This window comes from Rutidosis leptorrhynchoides, chromosome 5 (genome assembly GCF_046630445.1).
Source record: "Rutidosis leptorrhynchoides isolate AG116_Rl617_1_P2 chromosome 5, CSIRO_AGI_Rlap_v1, whole genome shotgun sequence".
NCBI classification, from domain to species: domain Eukaryota; kingdom Viridiplantae; phylum Streptophyta; class Magnoliopsida; order Asterales; family Asteraceae; genus Rutidosis; species Rutidosis leptorrhynchoides.
In genome coordinates, this window is record NC_092337.1 from 104,743,031 (window position 1) to 104,755,690 (window position 12,660).

The 12,660-nt window shown below is 36.0% G+C and overlaps 1 protein-coding gene across 1 annotated transcript; it reads right to left on the reverse strand.

Moving 5' to 3' along the window:
• Positions 1-7,466: 7,466 nt before the first annotated feature.
• LOC139848899 (uncharacterized mitochondrial protein AtMg00810-like) lies at positions 7,467-7,772 on the reverse strand. The gene has a single exon (XM_071838580.1). The coding sequence runs from the start codon at positions 7,770-7,772 to the stop codon at positions 7,467-7,469; it is 306 nt and encodes a 101-aa protein (XP_071694681.1).
• Positions 7,773-12,660: the final 4,888 nt, after the last annotated feature.

The window sequence follows — 12,660 nt, forward strand, 5'->3', positions numbered from 1 at the left end:
ATATATATATATATATAAGTAATATTATTATTATAAAGGGGGGTTTTTACCGTTTAATGACCGGTTTGTCGATTTTAAAAACTTTAGTGGTAGTTAAAACAAAATGTAAAATATTGAATAAATAAAAGACTTAATTTAAAGAGTAAAGTAAATAATGATAATGAAATTGCTATAAATAAAAGTGCGATAAAATAAACTTGCGATAATTAAAAAGTACGATAATTAAAAGTGCAATTAAATACAATAACAAAAAATAAAAGTGCGATAATTAGAAGTGCAATTAAATATAAAATAAAGGAAATTAAATATGAAATAAAAGAATTATGCTTATTTAAATTTCCGTAATCATGATGTTTGACGTGTTGATTTTAGTTTTATGCCCATGGGTTAATTGTCCTTTGTCCTGGATTATTTAATATGTCCGTCTGGTTTTTGTCCATAACAGTCCATCAGTCATAAATATAAAGTGCGAGTGTCCTCATCAAATTATCCTTATACCCGAAGTTAAATATTCCAACTAATTGGGGACTTAAACTGTAACAAGATTTTAATACTTTGTTTAATAATTACACCAGGATGTCGACTGAGTGTAACCCAAGGTTTTAATACTTTGTTATCAATTATGCCAAGTGTCCTTGTACATAATTTCACCCCTGTTTTAATAATTCTAGTGGCTATTAATCCATTCCTGTGTCCGGTTAAATGAACGATTATTCGTACATATAAATATCCCGCCCATCGTGTCCGATCGAGTGTATATGGTTATTTATAGGGACGTTCAATTGTAAATCTTTATATTAAAATTAACAAACTATCATTTAGTTAAACAAATATAAAGCCCATTAATAGCCCATAGTCTAATTTTCACAAGTGTCGTTCTTTTGTCCAAACCCCAATTATGGTACAAAGCCCAATTACCCAATTTTAATATTTTTAGCCCAACATCATGATTACTTCGGATTAAATAAGCATAATAATAACTTAGCTACGAGACATTAAATTAAAAAGGTTGAACATAACTTACAATGATTAAAAATAGCGTAGCGTTACACGGACAGAATTTCGACTTACACCCTTACAACATTCGCTAACACACCCTTATTATTATAAATTAAAATTAAAATTATAATATAAATATAAATATTATACGTTGAATGAGGAGAAGAAAAAGATGTGTTTTTGTGGTGCACCAAAGCTCAATTTTTATAGGCATGTGGGCTGGAACTGTGCACCATGTGATCGCATGGATTTATGCCTTCCAGGCCATGCGATTGCATGGCCAGCTGGGGAGACTCAAAAGTCTTTGTTTTTTTATGCCGACGATTTTTAAATATAATATAATATATATATTAATTTTAAGAATTAATTATATATTATATTATATTCATGTGCATAGTTGACTTGAAATTTTTAGTCCGTTGCGTCGAGCGTTGAGAGTTAACTCTGGTCCCGATTCCGGATTTTCGAACGTCCTTGCGAATAATTTAATATCTTGTACTTTGCGTTTTGAATCTTGTACTCTTGTAATTTTGAGACGTTTCTTATCAATAATTGGAACCTTATTGATTGTATTTTGTACTTTTTAGCTTTTTGGTCGTTTGCGTCTTCAATTCGTCGAATCTGTCTTTTGTCTTCACCTTTTATTATTTAAACGAATATCATTTGTAAATAGAACAATTGCAACTAAAAGCTTGTCTTTCTTGAGGAATAATGCTATGAAATATATGTTCGTTTTTAGCATTATCAGAATACCAAATGAAATAGTAAGCGACAATGGTACGCAATTCGAAGGAAATCCATTTAGTGGCTGGTGCCAAAAATTGAATATAAAGGAAACATTTACATCAGTCGCACATCCTCAGGCGAATGGTCAATGTGAGGTTACGAATCGGGATATCGTTTTAGGAATCAAAGCAAGGTTGGGATTGTGTTGAAGGGGTTGGATAGACGAATTGCCTAATGTTTTGTGGGCGTATCGCACAACTCTGAAGGGCGCAACTAATGAAACACCCTTTAGTTTGGTGTACGGGTCCGAGGCTGTAATACCCGCCGAAATAAATGTGCCAACCATGCGCATAACATCCTTCGATGAAAGTAGCAATAGCGAAGAACTGCGTGAAAATCTAAACTTAGTTGAAGAACGCAGAGAAATGGCAGCAATAAAAAAAGCAATCAACAAATAAAGAATCGCAAGCTACTATAATAAGCGCGTCCAACCATTATCCTTCCAATTGGATGATCTGGTGTGGCGCAAAAACGAAGCAAGCAGGGCAGAGGATACGGGTAAGCTTGGACCTAAGTGGGAAGGACCTTACAAGGTTATTGGCGTAAGTGATACAGGGGCGTATCGACTAGCAAGTTTGGATGGAAGAGCAATAAAGCGCACTTGGCATGCACAGACACTAAAACGGTGCCACATATGAAAAACTGCAGAGGGACTGATCACCCCACATAACTGTTTAAAGTTTTTATTATGTGAATTTTTTATTTTCCATTGTAAACATGACAGCTAAGTGCTGGTGAAAAGATTTGTTTGAAATAAATTGAATTATGCAATTTAAGCCAATAACTTGTGTATTTTTTACATTTGTTGATTGCATGCCCCTTAAGCTGCACAGGGACACACTCCGAGTCTCAAGTGGCATAGTTTAGTTTGGTTACTAATACTATTTTTAATGGAGACAGTAGTAAAACATTGGTTTGTTTCAAACGCTTGTACACCGTGCAAGACGGAGACTTGCACAGTCTAGACTATAAATTACAAGTTTGGTTACTTGTTTAAATAACCCGGACATTGGCGTGGCCGGAAGACTCTTGAGTATAGACATTGGTTTGTCTATAGTACGGGTAATTTGCATTGGATTGTATACGCGTACATACTTATAAATTTTTTTATAAAAGTCTTGAGTATAAACTTATAAGCATTGGTTTGCTTACTTTTGCGTACAACATTGGATTGTTGAAGCAAGAATAAAAAGATCATGAAATGATTGAAGGGTCGCTCCCGTCATGAAATCATGGCATTTATTCTACATATGAGTTATTGAATGCATCATATTGTAACAAATCATTATAACCGCCATTTTGATTTCGTAAAAACACAATAAATGCACCTTAACCAAAAAAGTCATCAAAATTATATTCAATCAAAATATAGCATATTAAAGTTGGAGAATATTAAAATCAACCGCTTAGCATAAAAGCGGGACAAACACCAAAATTTGACCTAATATATGTCAATATACGCTATAAGCTAATAAAAAAAAAATGGTGGCAATTGGCGAGAACGTTTGCCCTACACTAAGGAGAGTATGTCATCCTCGCACGCAGCGATCAGACACATACTCCGCTATAAACATAAAAAGAAAATATATTATAGGGATGCGAAACCTCCGAGACTGCAAGGCCCATCCCTCGCTGGCAAAAAAACAAGCCACCATGAATGGTAAAAAGTAACCACCCAAGATAGCTTCACAAACTCAGTCGAGTTTGTCGGAAATTATCTCCTGAGAGGAGATGTTGGGATCATTGACAAGAACTTCGAGACGCGGGATTGAAATATGTTGGAGTTGGGAACAAGATTCATCACACTTTTCTTTGGCTCTATCAACAAGCAACTCAGCAATATTGGGGGGAATTACTGGAGTTATGCACATCTCCCGGCAAATGACATTCCAAAACAAGGTCCGCTCATAGGCGCGAGCAGCAACCATCGCTGCACCAAAACGTTGCTCGACCGCTTTGCAGTCGAGAGCGTGATGGACAATTGTCGGAATGCCCTGACGGAGAATGTCGTATTGCGCTTTTATAACACTGTGTTTTGCACCCCAGGACTCCTGTGCTAAAATCCAGTCGCTAAAGCTCTCGTTCAAAAACACGACATGGCTCTCTGCCTCTTTAAGATTTGCAGAAAGAGCCGCAATCACAGACTCCATGAATGCCTTCTCAGCCATGTGCTGATCTTCGTCCTGATGCCTCTTGAACATCATCACATTAATTCGCTCCTCCGCTTGCTTGTGCGCGGTTACAGTAACGGCAAGTTGAGCAGTGAGTTTGGCATTTTCCTGTTGTAGTGTAGTCTCTGTTGGTGATGGCTGAGGTGGATGTGCAAGCGCAGTAGATTTAAGCTGCAAGCGGTTGAGATCTTTTTTAAAATTGAACAATGTTTTTTGCATGTCCATATATAGTTCCTCGGCGGGAGAAAGTGAAGAAAGCTTCTGAATCAATGACTGGGGGGCACACGATTGTAGGAAAGAAAACTGTTGGGCAAATGCTGGTAGAGAAACCTTCAGAAGTTCATCGATATTCGGAATTAGTTGAGAAAAATCTTCCGGGTTGGGGCACATACGCTTTGATGGATGAGCTGAACTGCTTGGACCTGCAAAAGCAATAAACATGGTGTATAAATATCATAACATCACAAGTAAACTGAACGGTCGTCGGATGAAATTCATACCTTCGTCGGGTAACCTTTTTTGGTTACACAACCCTCTTGAACCAGGCGTATGGTACAATGACAGTAGCGAATCTGACCGGCTGGCTGGTAAACTTGACGGGTTACCAGAATTGATGGTCGGGTTTGGCGTGTACGATTCCAACTTCATCTACAGCGACAATAGTCAAAACAACGAGTTAGAAAAATTTATGGCTAGGGTTACATTATGCAAAAGCGTAAAAGTATAAGATATACCTTTTTTGAGTATTGGCGGAGAAGATGAATAGGAAAGATTGTCTTGAAAAGGAAAAAGATTATGGGATGCGAAAAAGCCAAAAGGCTATTTATAGAGAAAATTTGAGAGTTAAAAGGCGACGCGGGTATAATGACAGCCGTACACGTATATCAATCTCAAGTTAATTACCTTGTTAAGAGGTCCAGTGCACGATAGCATCAATAGGCGGTTTCATAATTACAATCATAACCTTTTCGGTAAACAGTGATAGTTGTCACCTCGGATGCAGGAATTGCAGCCGAAAAGACATGTTGGTGACTGCACGCATACATTGCATTTAATGCTAATACAATACTTGGTTACGCAAATATATTTAAATAAGCTCACAACCTGTCCGGTTACATTTGAAATCCGACTAGGAATCATATTGGCACTATTAAGTATGCTTATCTGATTTAAAGAAATTGTTAAGAGTCATTATGTATTCATTTTTCTTTTCTTGCTAGTTCGATGTCATACACTATATTTCATTGTATATAACATCGAACTGGGGGGACTTAATGATACACATATCCGCAAGGTTGTGCGGATGTGCATCCAAAGCATTTAATCACACACAAAGGCATACGTTACAGGTATAGCCGCACGATATGCGCCTATACCATCTGGTGCGAGTTTCGTATACTTGCATAGGGGTCCGGTACATTCTAGAAGAGTGTACGGTATAATCAAGTCGGATTCTCTTCCTTAAATAACGAAAGTTAGTTAAGGATGAAATTACATTTAATTAGGGAAAAGATTCTACCGAAACCCTAATTAGTGAGCCTATAAATATATAGCTCATAAACCCTAAAAACATATACGTTCACTTATTTACTCATACGTAAACTACAGCATACAAATCTCTATCGTACGAACAAAGCTTCTTACGATCTCTAAAGACTTTCAGGTATGTGTTAAACTATAAAACCTTCATGTCTTTGGGCCACTCAACCTCGTATGCTAGGTTGTTGGTGGACTCTCAAATCGGCCACCCTTTTGGAATCGAAACGATACCGATGTGGGTTATCCACGACTAAGCGTCAGAGGTTCAAATATTGTTAGTCCTTAAACCCCTTTTATGCACTCAAGTGTAGGTTCACCTTGACCCCGTGAAAATATGCTTGATCAGTGGTATGCTCTAATCTTGATTTCCTTATTTTAATTTGTTTAAGGGTTAGGGTTTGGGTTAGTGATGAACATAAAACCTAATATTGTTGATTTTTGAGGGTTCTTGGGTAAGATTGATTCATGAAGACTCAATGATATCTAACCTAGGGTTTCAAAGTGTTAATTGGTGTTTATGAGTCTTAATTGGTTAGTTAATTACTAGCACACTTTGATATTAAGTAAGTGGGTGTTATTTGGGTGTGTTGATGACCCAAAATGGGTGTGCTAACCTTGACATGGGTCCAAATGACACTTGGGTGGCGAGTAAGTTGGTTCGCCAACTTGAATGTGTGATTAATATTGTGTATAATGTAATAGGTGCGTTACGTTGAAGGTTGCAAGCTCGATTTATCATTCACCAAAAGACGATAAGGTGAGTGGAATAATTATACATGTGTGTATGTAATGTATTTAATTGTGCGAAAGGAGATGTGGGTTTTAAGTTCGGGTATGCGATACCACATCATGTAGGCATGGGATGAGGGTTTAAAGTTCAAGAGCGTCCGATGCCTCATCTTCATGTGTGGCGTGTGATATGGGTTAAAGTTCGGGCATTCGATACCATATCATATGTATGTGTGCGGGCGTGAAGTGTGGGTTTAAAGTTCGGGTGTTCGATACCACATTTCACATGACGCGTGGGTTTAAAGTTCGGGCGTCGATACCACCTAAGGGACAAGTGATGCATACTATGGCATCTGCATGGCTAACGGTTCATTTGCGAGAATCGTTCCCTTATGTTTTGGTTAACCATGGTTAAGAGATGTAGTGTAGCATATTATATGTGTTCGTGTTATATGCCATTGATTTGCTAGCTTGTGTTACCGGAGATTTAGCGTTATACTTTGCGATGGTATGCTAATTTAAATGCTAACGTGTATGAGGTAATTGTGTAGTGAATGCAAGTAAGTAGATTATATATGTATGTGTATAATTATTGCATTCACTAAGCGTTATGTTTACCTTCTCGTTATTTACTTTTTAAGCTCCGGCATGGATAAGGGCAAAGGTATTTGGTTGAATTAGTGAATATCAGGGAGATTAGCTTTTTGGAAGTTCGGCTAAGATTGGGAAGTTTAACCCCAAACACCATGCTCTAGTGTCGTTTGGAAATTAAACTTGAATGATCGAAACTTGTATTTTTGAACGAAACTCGTAAAACGGCCGATGTGGGCCCGATGTTGTAAAACTTGATTTTATTGTAGGAACTTCTTAGCTTTAATCATGTTAACATGTTGTAAAAAGCGTTTCGTTTAAAAGTGTCGGGAAGTGAGTTTTCCGCTCATGTAATTTGGACACCTTGATCAGAATCTGGCAGTTCATTTGGACGCCATCACAGATTTCCTGGACGCCGTCCAAGTCTTCTTTGTTGGACACCATCCAGATAACTGGACGCCGTCCAGATGTGTTGAAACATAATTTTTTTTGGGTCGTATTTTGGTATAACGAGGTTTGGGTCGTTACAGCAGCCAGCCCAATCAGCGTCAGAGTATGCAACCAAATTAGTGGGAGATGATGCATATAACTGTAAACAAGGTCAGTAGTACCCTATATATAGCGAATGATCCACTTGAGGTCATGCATGTGTTATTCCCGAGGATCGTGCATGAAAAGGCATATCTGCTGAACAGCATATGAGATGTCAGGACGAGTGAATGTAAGGTAGTGTAATGCGCCTACAAGGCTCTGATAGAGAGTCGGGTCCCTGACATGAGGTCCGTGACTAGTAAGCTTGGCACCCGGTTCAACTGGGGTCCTGCAAGGATGACAAGTGGGCATGCCAGCCCACTCAATAATCTCGGTAGCATATTGCCTCTGATAGAGGAACATGCCAGATGCGGTGCCGGTGGCGTGAATCCTAAGAAAGTAGTTTAAGGGACCCAAATCAGTCATAGCAAATTCCTTATGTAGGGAAGAAATAATTCACTGAAGTAACCCTGTAGAAGAAGCAGTCAACTTAATATCATCAACATATAGAATCAGGTAGGCTGTTTCAGATCCCTGGTGATAAATAAAAAAGGAATGTATCACAACGTCTTTGGTGAAAATCAATCCGCTGGGCATATCCCGCAAAGCACCGAAACCATGCGTGAGGGGCCTGTTTAAGGACATATAGAGATTTCTGCAATAAGCAGACATGATCTGGATATCTGGGATCCCAAAACCCTGGTGGCTGGTGAAATGTTCCGTTCATATTGATTATAAACGTTCCATATTAATTGATTTCGTCGCGAGGTTTTGACCTCTATATGAGACATTTTTCAAAGACTGCATTCATTTTTAAAACAACCATAACCTTTATTTTATCTATAAAGGTTTAAAAAGCATTACGTAGATTATCAAATAATGATAATCTAAAATATACCGTTTACACATGACCATTACATAATGGTTTACAATAAGAATATATTACATCAAAAATAAGTTTCTTGAATGCAGTTTTTACATAATATCATACAAGCATGGACTCCAAATCTTGTCCTTATTTTAATATGCAACAGCGGAAGTTCTTAATAATCACCTGAGAATAAACATGCTTAAAACGTCAACAAAAATGTTGGTGAGTTATAGACTTAACCTATATATTATCAAATCATAATAATAGACCACAAGATTTCATATTTCAATATACATCCCATACATAGAGATAAAAATCATTCATATGGTGAACACCTGGTAACCGACATTAACAAGATGCATATAAGAATATTCCCATCATTCCGGGATATCCATCGAACATGATATAAAACTCGAAGTACTAAAGCATCCGGTACTTTGGATGGGGTTTGTTAGGCCCAATAGATCTATCTTTAGGATTCGCGTCAATTAGGCGTGCACTAATTCTCAAAATTAGTGATGTTCCCAAATTCTTAGTCTACCAAGCAAAAAAGGGGCATATTCAGCTTCGATCATTCACCCATATAATGTAGTTTCATTTACTTGTGTCTATTTCGTAAAACATTTATAAAATTGCATGTATTCTCATCCCAAAATATTAGATTTTAAAAGTGGAACTATAACTCACTTTCACAGATTTTTACTTCGCCGGGAAGTAAGACTTGGCCACTGGTCGATTCAAGAACCTATAACAAATATGTACATATATATCAAAGGATGTTCAAAATATATTTTCAACACTTTTAATACATTTTGATGTTTTAAGTTTATTAAGTCAGCTGTCCTCGTTAGTAACCTACAACTAGTTGTCCATAGTTAGATGTACAGAAATAAATTGATATATATTATCTTGAATCAATCCACGACCCAGTGTTTACACGTCTCAGGCTAGATCACAACTCAAAGTATATATATTTTTAGAATCAACCTCAACCCTGTATAGCTAACTCCAACATTACTGCATATAGAGTGTCTATGGTTGTTCCAAATAATATATATAGATGGGTCGATATGATATGTCAAAACATTTGCATACGTATCTATGGTATCCCAAGATTACATAATATATTATAATACATGTATAATATAATATAAGTTAGCTAGGATATGATTAATATAGATTTGTTACCAATTTTCACGTAGCTACAACAAGCAAAAATATCCAATCTTGTTTTACTCATAACTTCTTCGTTTTAAATCCGTTTTGAGTGTTTCAAGTTGCTATGGTTTCATATTGAACTTAAGTTTATGAATATAAACAGAAAAATTATAAGTTTATAGTAGGAAATACAGGTTACAAGTCATTTTTATAAAGGTAGTCATTTCAGTCGAAAGAACGACGTCTAGATGACCATTTTGGAAAACATACTTCCACTTTGAGTTTAACCATGATTTTTGGATATAGTTTCATGTTCATAAGAAAAATCATTTTCCCAGAAGAACAACTTTTAAATCAATGTTTATCATAGTTTTTAATTAACTAACCCAAAACAGCCCGCGGTGTTACTACGACGGCGTATGTCCGGTTTTACGGTGTTTTTCGTATTTCCAGGTTTTAAATCATTAAGTTAGCACATTATATAGATATAGAACATGTGTCTAGTTGATTTTAAATGTCAAGTTAGAAGGATTAACTTTTGTTTGCGAATAAGTTTAGAATTAACTAAACTATGTTCTAGTGATTTCAAGTTTAAAACCTTCGAATAAGGTAGTTTTATATATATGAATCAAATGATGTTATGAACATCATTATTATCTCAGGTTTTGTGGATAAACCTACTATATATGAGAAAAATAGATCTAGCTTCAAAAGATCCTTGGATGGCTTGAAAGATCTTGAAGTAGATTCATGACACGAAAACAAATTCAAGTAAGATTTCCACTCGAAATAAGATTGTTATAGTTATAGAAATTGAAACAAAGTTTGAATATGAGTATTACCTTGTATTAGAAAGATATCTTACTGTAAATAAGAAATATTTCTTGAGGTTGGATGATCACTTTACAAGATTGGAAGTAAGCTAGCAAACTTGGAAGTATTCTTGATTTTATGAAACTAGAACTTATAGAATTTATGAAGAACACTTAGAACTTGAAGATAGAACTTGAGAGAGATCAATTAGGTGAATAAAATTGAAGAATGAAAGTATTTGTAGGTGTTTTTGGTCATTGGTATATGGATTAGATATAAAGGATGTGTAATTTTGTTTACATGTAAATAAGTCATGAATGATTACTAATATTTTTGTAATATTATGAGATATTTCATGCTAGTTGCCAAATGATGGTTCCCACATGTGTTAGGTGACTCACATGGGCTGCTAAGAGCTGATAATTGGAGTGTATATACCAATAGTACATACATCTAAAAGCTGTGTATTGTACGAGTACGAATACGGGTGCATATGAGTAGAATTATTGATGAAACTGAACGAGGATGTAACTGTAAGCATTTTTCTTAAGTAGATGTATTTTGATAAGTGTATTGGAGTCTTTTAAAAGTGTATGAATACATATTAAAACACTACATGTATATAAATTTTAACCGAGTCGTTAAGCCATCGTTAGTCGTTACATGTAAATGTTGTTTTGAAACCTTTAGGTTAACGATCTTGTTAAATGTTGTTAACTCATTGTTTATTATATCTAAAGAGATGTTAAATTATTAAATTATCATGATATTATGATATATTAATATATCTTAGTATGATATATATACAGTTAAATGTTGTTACAACGATAATCGTTACATATATGTCTCGTTTCGAAATCATTAAGTTAGTAGTCTTGTTTTTACATATGTAGTTCATTGTTAATACACTTAATGACATTTTTACTTATCATAATATCATATTAACTATATATATCCATATATATGACATCATATAGTTTTTACAAGTTTTAACGTTCGTGAATCACCGGTCAACTTGGGTGGTCAATTGTCTATATGAAACCTATTTCAATTAATCAAGTCTTAACAAGTTTAATTGCTTAACATGTTGGAAACACTTAATCATATAAATAACAATTTCATTTAATATATATAAACATGGAAAAGTTCGGGTCACTACAGTACCTACCCGTTAAATAAATTTCGTCCTGAAATTTTAAGCAGTTGGAGGTGTTGACGTATCTTCTAGAAATAAGTGCGGGTATTTCTTCTTCATCTGATCTTCTCGTTCCCAGGTGAACTCGAGTCCTCTACGAGCATTCTATCAAACTTTAACAATTGGTATCTTGTTTTGTTTAAGTCTTCTAACCTCACGATCCATTATTTTGACGGGTTCTTTGATGAATTGAAGTTTTTCGTTGATTTGGATTTCGTCTAACGGAATAGTGACATCTTCTTTAGCAAAATATTTCTTCAAATTCAAGACATGGAAAGTGTTATGTACAGCCGCGAGTTGTTGAGGTAACTCAAGTCGGTAAGCTACTGGTCTGACACGATCAATAATCTTGAATGGTCCAATATACCTTGGATTTAATTTCCCTCGTTTACGAAATCAAACAACGCCTTTCCAAGGTGAAACTTTAAGCATGACCATCTCTCCAATTTCAAATTCTATATCTTTTCTTTTAATGTCAGCGTAGCTCTTTTGTCGACTTTGGGCGGTTTTCAACCGTTGTTGAATTTGGATAATCTTCTCGGTAGTTTCTTGTATTATCTCCGAACACGTAATCTGTCTATCCCCCACTTCACTCCAACAAATTGGAGACCTGTACTTTCTACCATAAAGTACTTCAAACGGCGCCATCTCAATGCTTGAATGGTAGCTGTTGTTGTAGGAAAATTCTGCTAACGGAAGGTGTCTATCCCAAGTGTTTCCGAAATCAATAGCACATGCTCGTAGCATGTCTTCAAGCGTTTGTATCGTCCTTTCGCTCTGCCCATCAGTTTGAGGATGATAGGCAGTACTCATGTCTAGACGAGTTCCTAATGCTTACTGTAATGTCTGCCAGAATCTTGAAATAAATCTGCCATCCCTATCAGAGATAATAGAGATTGGTATTCCATGTCTGGAGACGACTTCCTTCAAATACAATCGTGCTAAATTCTCCATCTTGTCATCTTCTCTTATTGGTAGGAAGTGTGCTGATTTGGTGAGACGATCAACTATTACCCAAATAGTATCAAAACCACTTGCAGTCCTTGGCAATTTAGTGATGAAATCCATGGTAATGTTTTCCCATTTCCATTCCGGAATTTCGGGTTGTTGAAGTAGACCTGATGGTTTCCGATGCTCAGCTTTGACCTTAGAACACGTCAAACATTCTCCTACATATTTAGCAACATCGGCTTTTATACCCGGCCACCAAAAATGTTTCTTAAGATCCTTGTACATCTTTCCCGTTCCATGATATATTGAGTATCTGGTTTTATGAG

Coding starts and splice junctions, on each gene's coding strand:
- LOC139848899 (XM_071838580.1), bottom strand. CDS start 7,772: ATGACTGATTTGGGTCCCTTAAACTACTTTCTTAGGATTCACGCCACC.